This window comes from Thalia democratica, chromosome 2 (assembly GCF_965202585.1).
Source record: "Thalia democratica chromosome 2, ktThaDemo2.hap1.1, whole genome shotgun sequence".
NCBI lineage: Eukaryota > Metazoa > Chordata > Thaliacea > Salpida > Salpidae > Thalia > Thalia democratica.
This window is the reverse complement of record NC_139166.1, coordinates 73,499,046-73,511,271: the sequence shown is the minus strand read 5'-3', so window position 1 is coordinate 73,511,271 and position 12,226 is coordinate 73,499,046. Positions and strand designations below refer to the sequence as shown.

The 12,226-nt window shown below is 25.0% G+C and overlaps 1 protein-coding gene across 1 annotated transcript; it reads left to right on the top strand.

The window, feature by feature from the left end:
- The first annotated feature begins 1,908 nt into the window (after positions 1-1,908).
- Positions 1,909-2,481, top strand: LOC145828930 (uncharacterized). The gene has a single exon (XM_082936675.1). The coding sequence runs from the start codon at positions 1,909-1,911 to the stop codon at positions 2,479-2,481; it is 573 nt and encodes a 190-aa protein (XP_082792801.1).
- Positions 2,482-12,226: the final 9,745 nt, after the last annotated feature.

Sequence of the window (12,226 nt, the reverse complement as noted above, 5' to 3'; positions counted from 1 at the left end):
ATTCGGGTTACTCTTTTTTTTTTTTTCAAAAAATTGCTACTTTGCTAATACCCGGTTTAACTTTTTTAGATAAATGTCTTTCATTCGGGATTACGTATATATATTCGTTTATTTGATATGTATAACGTAAGCAATAAAAAAATGGACATCAATAAAATTGCAAAGCGTAGAAACTGATGTAGTGTCCCAATAAAGAAATAAAGAAGACTATGTGTTTTTAATATCAGCGGGTAACTGAATTACAACTTTGGGTGCACAAAATTCTTTTGAATAAGTTTAGCGTGCAAAACTCTATTAGCTTGAAGAACACTGTTTGTCTTAAAAGCTGTTTGTATTTGTGTCTTTATGCCAACAAAGATAAAGATGATTGTTTTGAAAAAAGTTAAAAAAAAATATACTCACTTCTAGTATTTTTTGCATAAGAATAAAAAGTTAAATCTATTTCATACTTTAAAAGTTAGATGGGTAAAAGCTAAGTAAATTTAAAGTACCAACAATGTGGTGTTTAAAACTGTAAGTAATCTACTTAATTTGTAAAAACAAACAACAAACATACTAACTATGTAAATTAAAAAAACATATAGTTGCAAAAAATTAAAAATCCTTGTTCTAAAATAAATTCAAATTCTTAAACAATCAAATCTAAAAATGTAAAACCTTGAAAATAAATTGCGTATAAAAGTAGTGTTGTTAATTACATTATTTTACAAGATACATCTTACACAATTTCAACGTAAATAATTTCTTTAGTTCATCTTAAATGGGTCCGACTGTTGATGTGACGGAATTCCTTTTTTTGCTGACTCAGCATTGAAAAATTCTTTTGTTAATTTTTATATCCTTAACCCTAACCCAGCTTACCCAAAATACTTTTATTTTTTATTTATACCCTTAACCCTAACTAACCTTACCCAAATAATTTAAAAACTAATTAAAACATAATATTTTTTCAATTTTTTTATACTGACTCATCAAATATTGGAGAATTTCCGTCATATCAACAAAAGAACTTTCTTAAAGTTACCATATTTTGTCCAGATTTTATACGTATCGTTAACATACTTTGTAGAACAACAGATAAACTTAAAACTATAGAGTTTCTATTTAAATAAAAATTAATTGAATTAGTTAGTTAGTTTCAGCGAAATTAAATATTTAAAATGTTATTTGTACAGCTTAATACTCAGTTTTTACAAAAAATTGATTAAAGCTTCTAAAACTATACATTTATAAAATAGTAAGTTTTTTTCATATAAAATATTGTATATCTGTAAGTTTTATAAAAAGACGTTAGAAATTTAAATGATAATGTAAATACGATAAAACTTTTGTAACACTATGAATTATAAATAACATTAAAATTTTATATCTCAAAAATTTAACTATAGAATTCCTATTTTCATGACCTTTTAGTGCTTTCACAACTGTTTGTTACATGTTATTTTGCCTTTTTTTTATTAGTCTTGTTTATTTTTTCTATCAATAAATCTCCAATTTGAAAATAGTTCAAAGCCTGATTGCCACTAATCAATCATAATGTACCAGCTTTTATTAAATTCTATATTACTTTGTTTTTAAATAATAGTTTAAACACCATCAAATAAAAACTGATATATTACATAAGACATTTAGTACTAATCTTGAAGCAGTTAAACAAATCATAAAACTTAACAACAAGATACTGGTTTTACTTTAAAATAATAATATATCCCCTTTTATGTTATCTTTAGTTTGATAGTTGTTAAAACTTTTTTCTAAGTCTTGAATTTTTTTTAATACAATTTCATTCTTCAGCATACTTTACAAATGTCACAATTTGATAGAAGTGAATTAGTGTCTCTTGCTAAAACGTGTTACGAAAGTTGTCGTGATGAGGATGTAATTAGCTATATGAAAAAAATAATAAAAATGGGTACACCTCTTAACTTTGAAGAAAGAGACATGTTTTTTCACAGTTACCAACAGCTCAAACAACCCTATATGGATTCCTTTGTTATCTGTGATTACTCGGATTTGGATGAAGTACAGAGAGAAATAAACCAGAAAGCAAAATCAGAAGTAGAAAAATTATGTGATGAAATTATTCAGATGTTAGATAGTCATTGGATCAAAGGTGATACCAATATCGAAGCTGTTGCTGATTACAAAGGTTTAGAGGCAATTCAACATCACGATAAGGCTCTTCTTGCATCAGGAAATGTTGAAGATTTAGAAACAAGTAAGGCATTGGAGTTTTATGAGGAAGCGAACAAAATTGCCAATGAAAATCTCAATCCTGCACATCCAGTTGTGATTCTGACTGCACTAAGATTTTCTAAATTTCATTATTTTTTACTTGGTTCTGCTGATAACGCTCTTGCTATGGCTACTGATGCCTACGAGAAAGGTATTTCTCACTTACCCGGTTTACCTGAAGAATTGAAATTTAATTCTAAAGGATTGCTAGAAGATTTAAAGGAGGAAATCTACAACAAAGTTTAAGTTAATTTTGCTAAACGTTATCTTTCTTTTAACCATACAGGTTATGTTTTTACTATTAAGTTAATTAAGTAGCCTTTTATGTTTTGTATTTAGGTATTGATAAATTTGAGATGTTTTCTGAACGTTATTTGTAATAAACTGAGTTCTTAAGCTGGACTGTTAATAATATGTAAATGGTTTTTCTATAATAAGGTTTGTAAATTTTGTTTTGGGAAAAAATTCATATTTTCAATAAAATTATTAATATAAAAGAATTAATTCTAATCTATTAGAAGTACAATTTGCTGATATTTCTTAGATTTTATGATGTGATCATCTTGTAAAATTAAGAGTCTTTTACAAAATTTAAATTAAAAGTTCACTTTAAAATGTCTTTCGAAACTTTCCTCTAGGCTCAAAAATGTCAATCAAATAAATGTTTTGAAATGATTATTTTGTTGCAATTTTGTGGAATATCTCTTTCATTTTTACTTTTTTAAGGTGAAGCTCAGATTATTGTTTTTATAATTTTGCCGGCAAAAGAATTTTTCTAAAAATCTAGCTCGATAACTGTAAAAATTTTCAGCTATCGCAACAGCTAACTAATATGACAAACTAAGTTATAACATACACTAAAGCAAATGCATTTTAGATCAGTGACAAAAAACTACTTTTATTACTATATATATTACTAAAATATCCTGTAAGTTGTACCTTAGACAGTCAACAAAAAACATCGGCGAAAGTCTGCAGAACATAAGTCCGGACTTTCGTTTGCCGTGAGACAAGCTCAAATTTAACAAAAGGGTTGATCATGCCTATATCTATCATCAGACTACAAGTTTCGGTAGACTCAGACCGGTTTCGTCCTTAATTAGGACTCATCAGTCAGTCACAACCAAAAAACTTGCTGGTTTGTCATGCTTTCACATGAAGCAACCATTTTCTGGCAATGATTAGTGACGTCAGCATTGTCTTTGCCGTGCAACGTTTAAAACATTGTCCACTAGGCAAGACATCTGGTACGCTCGTTTTAGTACAATCAATAAAAAACATCGGCGAAAGTCTGCAGAACAGAAGTCCGGATTTTCGTTTGCCGCGAGACAAGCTCATATTTAACAAACGGGTTGATCATGATAATTCGATCATCAGACCACAGTACCTAAGACCTTTTCCTTAGTTATTCTTTTCAAATTATAAGATATATAGCATTAGTTTTAAAAGTTAATTTAGCGGGCTAGGTTTACATACTCATGGGTCGCAATTTTACTTTTTGCAGACCTGATTTTACTTGAATTTTGTAGATATTTGCTAGCCGTTCATTTTGTCTGTAGGTCGAATCCTGTCCGTGGGTTTTAAGTAAAAAAAATCTTTATAAAGTACTATTCACAATCCAATATACTGCATATAAATCAACTAAATAATTGTAACAAAAATGAGTAGCAAATTGTCAATTTAAAATAAAATACATCAAACAGAATAACAATACAAAGACTTTACTTTAAATTTACATAACATACTTTACAATCCAATTTAAACAAACCTAAAATAGTACCAAAAAGAGTTAAGGTAAAAGTTCTGTCGTTAGTTACATACAATTTAATAACTTTATTGGTTTAGAAAAGTCGTATTGAAAAAAAATACTTAAACATAATACCAAAATTAAGCATAACACAAGATTTTATTTCACGATAAATAAGCATTCCGGTTGATTAATTTTGCTAATAGTTTTTTTCTATTACTAACATACATAGAATTTAATTAAAATTTATTTTATCGTAACGCACAAATAAATGTAATATTAAGATAAAATGCTATATAGATTAGAGTTATAAATGTGAAAAGTGTATTATGTCTCTACATAAAGTGTTAAACCTTTGAAATGTTGTTAGTAAAGTTAGCATACTTAAAGTAGTTGATAAAAATTTTAACTATAGAATAAATCTAAAAAGTATGTTATATAAATGAAATGGATTTAGTTGTTTTAAATTAAGCTGTTTTAAAACTATATTTGGTATTTTTTCTTTTGTTCTTCCCTATAATAATATCTCAACACAACCTTGTGCAATGAATCTTTAGAGTAACATGCTTAAAAGTTGAAAATAAAGCTTTAAGTTTAGTTTTAACTATACTATTAAGCTTCTAAAATGCATGTATGGAGTTAATATAACATACCAACTTTAAACTTCTGATGAAATATATTATATTGTTTATCAAGCGATAAAAAAGCGCTCAAAAAGTTTGGTCGAAAGACCTGGTGTACAAATTAACCTTTTGGTTATCGAGTCGTACAGCACATGCTTATAAAGTTTCTTACGAACTTCTACACATAATTTTTTTATCATTTAAATTTTAAATATTAAAATCTTTAGTAACAAAACAATCAATCAACGAAATGAAAGAAAAGAAAACTTAACAAAAATCAACTGAACTTTCTGTTTAAAAATGTACTTAAAATTTGTTTTATAACATAAGAACTAAAAATTATGTACAACTTTAAAAATATATATTACTTTAAATTAACTTATAAAAGGGGATAAACAATACTAAAAGCAAACATGTGAGTACTTAAATGATAGTTTACAACCTTTCGAATGAAAGTAAAAATGTAGTACGCTGAAATATTTTTACGTTGAATTTTGTCAGTATTTTGTGCTAAAAGTTTAATTTTTATTTTATTTAGAAATTTTATTTGAACAGTAAAATTAATTTGATAAGAGAAAAAATTTAATAATATATACAACAAACTTCCTTCTATTTAATTAGTTTACTTACTTTAATTTTATTAATATTCAATAAGTATTTGCTAAAACACTTTTAATCAGTATATGATAAAGAAACCAGCTTTATCAAAACGATGAAAACATTGCTTTTAAAAAGGTAGAAAAACATTGTTACACTAGTTTTGTATAAAAATGAAGTAAAAGAAAAATGCAACATTTAAAAATATTTTATATATTAAATGACAATGACTTGTTCATTTGTTTAATATAAGAATGTAAACAAACATGCAACAAATAAATTACAAATAATTAACAGTTTAAGCCGGTAATCTAGATTATTTGGTAAAAATTTAGTTGAGTTAAAATTGATAAATTTATTAATAAAAAATAGTTAACTTTATTAAAAAATAGTTAACTTTACTCACTAGAAAGTATTTTTATACTTTGCTGACACCTTAAGCAAAAGCTAAGTACGTTTTGATGAAACCTCCGGTGTATACATACTAAACCCGTAATCAACAATTATAAATCTTATAATATTTCTTTATAAAAACAGATGGTTTTGAACTCTAAATATTTTTACTGAACCAATTCTTTTTGAAACATTAACAAAAATGAACAAAAATATTATTAATAAAAACTTAACTTAATCAGTTTATATAAATAGGTAGCATGATAAGTTAAATCATCCTAGTTTATGGTTATATGTTTATTTTGAAAGATATACTTGTACTCGAAATTTATTTAAAATAAACTAAATTAAGTACCTTAAGAACTTAAACTAAGTAGTGGTATTTTCTTAAAGTTGCAGGCCATTGAATGAAAATTAACCTAAATGACTAAAACGTTGCTCAAGTTATAGCCATAGTCAGCATTAGCGTACAAATAAAGTGAAACCTAAATTAGTAAAAGCAATCAATTATTAAAAGTTTTATACTATTGACAAAACTTCAAAACCTAATGTGGATTTTAAGTATAAGTTTTCGTTATATTTTTTAATGAATATTAAGAAAAGTGTTCTATGATGTATGTTCTCAAACATTTTGAAAACAAGTGATTGTTTAGCGTATTCTTATCTATATATATATACTATTCGTTATAAGTTTTTATAGTTTTTTTATATCCATTAAATAAAAAATAAACAAATTACTATCGTTTGAGACATTTATTAGCATACTTGCCAAAGTTGTTTCAAATAAACAGTTATAAGTAAAACAAATATTTTAAAAAAATCAGTTATTGAATTTTGTGCTTATCACTTTATTTATGAATACTAAATGATTTGAGATGATATATTTAATGGGGGTAGCTGTCTAAATTGCGCGAGCCTACAAAATTGCACGAGGGGATAAAATAGCATGAGTGCACAAAATAGCACGAATTTACTTTCGCACGAAGACTAATTTGTACGAGGGCACAAAAATGCACGACGATAAAATTGCAGGAAGATACTTTTGCACGAAGTGTCACTTGTCCGCGAAGACACATTTTAGCACTAGCAGACAATTTTTCACGGAAAAATTTTTGCACGAGTTTTTTTTTTTCTGTATTAATTTTAGTGTTTTTTTTTCAGTTTAGTTTATTTTTAACTATCACTGTTACCCCTAATCTTACCTTCGGTAGGTAATTTATTAATATATATATTTTTTTTAAATTCTTTTCTAATTTTTTCATTATTTGTTATCACTGTTACCCCTAACCATAGTTTCCAGAATTATTCGGCTATTTTTGTCCTCATTCAACTTTTATAGAAAAATTAACAAATATAAATTTTTAACCGTTAAGTATCGCTCAAGAGCTAAGTTTGACTTTCTTTGAATTTCAGTAAATGCTAATTCTACAAATAAAACACTATACTATAGTATTATTCTTATTAACTCTCAGTTCATGGAAATTAACTTCTTTATGCTAAAAGAATAATTCTTGCGAACTAAAAGTACAAATTCCGGTAAAATTCTTTAGCTGATTCAAAAGTTGCTTACAGTTTTTGTATATACTTATTATTTTCAAATGCAGAAGTCTACCAGTTATTTTCGCATTTTTTTGTTAGCACAGTCGGTTGAATTTGCAAATATTTAATTCGCAACGCTGTTTAAGTTTGGATTTTAAATTAAAAAAAAAAGCTTTGTATTTAACTATTTTCAAATTTAAGTTAAGTGAAATTGAATTTAGTACAGCCTTCAAAATATTATTATTAGTTAAGTAATTGAGAAAAATTAATAAGAAAAAGATCAAAGAATATCAACTAATCTACTGTAAAAATAAAACCCTTAATAAAATAGATTAAAGATATTTTCTACACTATTTTTTCTAAACGTATTAAAAAAAATTAAAATTTAAAAAGTTAAAAAGAACGAAATGTAAAACTTTTGTGATAAAAAAAGATTTTGAATGACTATAGTTTCAGTATAGAGAAAATTGATAGAAAGATACAACTTAAAGTGCATTTTAAGTTTAAAAAAACTTAATATCTAAAATTATAACATAATCTTCTATTAAAAACAAAAATTCCGAGGTACAAGGTAAAAATTAAACTTAGTTTTAAGCACTCAAATATTTTTAAACATCTGAACATAAATAGAGACTTAATAAAATATAATTTGAATTAAAAATATTTTTAAATGTTACATAAGCTTGGTTTGTACAACTGCTTAGTTTATGAATTTCTAATAAACTAGTAAATCAGAAATTCAACGAGTTTTAACGAAATCAACAGTTCATAAGTTAAACACTGAAGAAAAAACTATTTATTATTTCTAAAAGTTTTAAAAAAACTACTATACTAAGTTAGTATATTTTTTTATTTAAAAAGAAAAAATTGACTGAGTAGACTCGAGCTAATTAAACTTAAAAAAAAAACAACTAGTTTTAGTCATAAGGCTAACTTGAGATAAAGTTATCAAGGAGTAATTAAACTGTAGGATTTTTAATATAAGTGTTTCTATTTAATATGTTTGTTTATAATTATGTTTGTTTTTGTTTCAGACTTTTCATTCTTAAGGGTATAGGGGGTTAATCACCTTTTTTAAAATTTGATCCTATTTTATAGAACTTAAACTAAGCTTCAAGATGCTATTTACAGATTTTTTAAACTAAATATATATTTTTGAGATATAGCTGGTCAAAGTCAGAAACTACAATATGTTCCATTTGGGAAGCACAAACTAAAACATAGAATAACGCGAAATCACTAAAAATCTATCTCCTCCTACGATTTTTAGAATAACTACCTAAAATTTTCAGGAAATTTTCCTTGCAATGTTTAGAAAATTCTATAAAAATAGTATTTTCAAAATTTATGTTAAAAAATTAAGACAAAAAAAAAACAGCATTTCTTGTTCAAAAAATAACTCCTCTACAGAATTTCCTAAATTTTGCAAGGAAAATGTCCTTAAATTTTAAAGTAGTTATCTCAAAAAGCATAGGAGAAGATAGATTTTTAACTTAATAGTTTTGTTTTATTTTGATCCTTCCACAAGTAACCTATTGAGCTTTGTGACTTTGTACCCTCATATGTCAGAAACTAATTTGAAATTTATAAAATGGTAAAAAGTAAGTTCTGGCTATGTCAAAAATATATAAAGAAAGAACAGGATGTAAAAAAAGTGTCTTAATCCCTTTCCACTATAGCCTTAATAATAAAATACTAATAAATATTGTACTTTATGGGTTTTGAAGATCTTATTTACACATATTTTTTGCTTAAAAATATTTTTGATTATGTTTAATCAACTATTTTACTAAAGCTTTAAAAAAAATCAATGTACAGTTTTAGAGACTATTTGAATTATTTAAAAGCTATAATTTTTTTTTTGCTCATATATTATAGGATATGCGAAATGTAAGTTGAAAACTTTTATAATGAAGTAAATCAACCTACACTTTTACAATATAAACTTTATTAAAACTGTTGTTAATGCCTCTTGTTTTATAAAAACTTGTTTTTTAAGATCAATTATTTAACTAATTTTTAGTATATTTACCTATATTGATTATACAAGGCTTATTTTCAAAATGGTTGAATTTAAATTACATAATATTATGTATAATTTGTAACCTATTTCTTATTGAATAAAAATAAATTAATTTTTTTTTTTTTATTAAAACACAACTTTTTACAGAGTTGCCACTGTTTAGGTCAAAAAGTCTTTGATGAGTGAGGAGAAACTTTCCTAAGTAACCTCAAACTTCCACGAGTTTTCTTCAAATTCTTAAAAAAATTTGAAGTACTAACCACAAGGCTAAATATTTATATTTAATCATCTAAAAATAAATAGTATTAATTTTTTGAACAAATATTGAAACTGGATTAACTAAATTTCATTCTGACTAACTTTCCTGACATTTTTTAAATCGTAAAACTTCTCTGAAGTTTTAAGAAAATTTAAAAATCTTATGAGTTTCCCTAATTTCGTTAACTTTTAAATTCCCTGAATGGGTGGCAACCCTGTGTTTTTTTTTTTTTCACGTTTTAACTTAAGCTGAAAACTCATAACTTCCAAAAACTTTGAAAAACATAATTTATCAAAACCAAAATTGAAACCAAAAAAATGTTTCAAAATTTTCAATATTAAATAACATAAGAACTGTTTTGAGAAACAAAAGAAAAATTTTAGTAAATTTAATGTTAAATATTAAAAAAAAGACATTATATCACTGCTAAGTTTCTAAAATAAAATGTAAAAATGATTTTTACTAGTGTAAAGTGTATTAGTTTATTCTTGAACAAATAAATAAGTATGTAACTAAAAAATTTTATTGTTACAAAAGGAGAGTCTTTAATAATAGTTTAACTAAGAGTTAGCTTTAAAAATCTTTTAAAATTGGACTAATTTGCTTACACAGATGTACCAATTTTATAACTTTACTGGTTAATACAATTATCCACATTTGTAGGCTACTCTGTATGTTGCTACTAATAAAGCAGTGCTAGACTTTAATAATGCAAAACATTATTAAATTAAACTTTGCAGATAGGTTGTTAAAAGAAATTTTATTTACCTAGTTTATTAAGGTTAATCGGATTTTTTATTTCAGTTAAGAGTAAGTGACCAAAAAGAATGTTTAAAAATAAAGTCAAAGAAGATATTTTATATATAATACAATAATTGTTTTTTGAATTTGATTTTTATTCAAAAAAAACTGACAAATTTATTAATGAATAAATAGTAATTTCTTGGTTATATAGTATTTTACTTGAAATATTATCATAAAGTTTGAAATTTATTGAAGTCATTTCAAAGTTCATTAAAACATACAAATATATAAACTAAAAAGAAATCTTTTTATCTTTAAGTTTTTTAAAATTTTAATGAAATTTATTGTTTTATTTCTATGAAATTATAGTGTTTTATGCTGGAAAAACATCAGACTTGATCCACGCTTTATTTTACTTCTTGGATTAAATTAAGTATAAATTGAGTATTTTGTAAGTTTTGTATTTTCAATGTAATTAATGATTTGGAAAAGTTTCATAAACAACTTACTAGGCAAAATAATGTGCAGGACGTCTTATTTTTGTTAAATGTAATTAAAGTTTTAGAAATAAGTTCAAAATCATATCTTTTTAAATTTTTTTTTTAAATATCTTCCTTAAAAAATATATTGAAAACCATAAAACATACTAAAAAATGGCTTTTTAGTGCTCCTGAATTTATTAGTATTTTTTTTTTAAAGTTCTGAGCATGAGCACTTTTTTGATATTTTCAGATTAATTTATTCAAAGAGCTGTGTACTTAAGAACCTTTTACAATGTTATATTTGAAACAATTTAAATTTATTATTTTAAGCCTTACAATCATTGTTACTGAAATTTATATTCTATGATAAATTCTTATTCAAAATGTTTTTTACAAAGCAATTCCCCTTTATGTAATTTTCCCTTTGGCCACTATGCTAAAAAATAAAATTTCGGATTAAAATAGGCTTATGCTAACCTATACGCTATTGTAAAAAAGCGTATTTTAAAACGAATTTTCCTCGTTTAAGCTAAATTTAAAATCTATGCTCCTAAAGTCTTAACTCTTAACCCTCACCCTCGGTCGGTAGCTTTTTTTTTTACTATTTTTTTTGCCATAACTTTTATTAGTTATTTTTACTTTTACTAATACCCCTAACCCTTACCCTCGGTTAGTAAGTTTTTTTTATTAATTATTTTATTTATTTATTTTTCTGTTATTTTGTTTTATTTTATTTTTTTCTGAATATTTTTAATCTCGTGCAAAAATGTAACTGGTGCAAGTAACTGGACGCTTGGTGTAAAATCGTCTTTGTGCAGTTTTGTTCCCTCGTGCAATTTTGTGCCCTCGCGCAATTTTGTGCCATCGTGCAATTTTGGCTTCGTGCAATTTTGTTCTAGTGCAATTTTGTCCCCTCGTGCAACTTTGTCTTCGCGCAGTTTAGATCCATTTCCATACTATATTTTATAGTAGTGTTTTAAAATGCTATATTTGCTTTTTAACTATTTTTAACTAAACTTACGGTTATGTTTATTTTAAAAAAATTGGAAAATAAGTTATTTGCTTAAAAGTTTTGACATTTTTAACTGAAAACAGAGTTTGTGTTTATTTCTATATGATTTTCTATAATTTATTGTATAAGTTTGTTTTTAACAAATAAACTTCATAAAGTTATTATGAGCCTTTTTTTATAACTTACTTAGTTTTAATTTACTGCAAGCTTTAAAAAAAATAGAATCATTTAAAACTCGTAGCCTTCAACAAAGTAATGTAGTTATTTTAAAAACTTTAAGAAATAAACAGTTTGCACATTATGAAACTAGAACACACAATGCATAGTTTTTAAACATAATATATCTGTTTTTTTGAATCACCAGCAAAAATTAATTATTTTAAATATTTAATTTATGTTAGTAACTGTTGTTATAACTCTTATAAAAGTAATAATTGTTTATTTAAATTTTTTGTAATATTCAAATTTTTACAGCTACTCCATCTGAAGACCATCACAATAATTGTTATCATCTTTACTGTTATCAAGGGTTTAAATTAAAAAAAAATATTACAAAGGTTTTTTATTAGGTA

Coding starts and splice junctions, on each gene's coding strand:
- LOC145828930 (XM_082936675.1), top strand. CDS start 1,909: ATGGGTACACCTCTTAACTTTGAAGAAAGAGACATGTTTTTTCACAGT.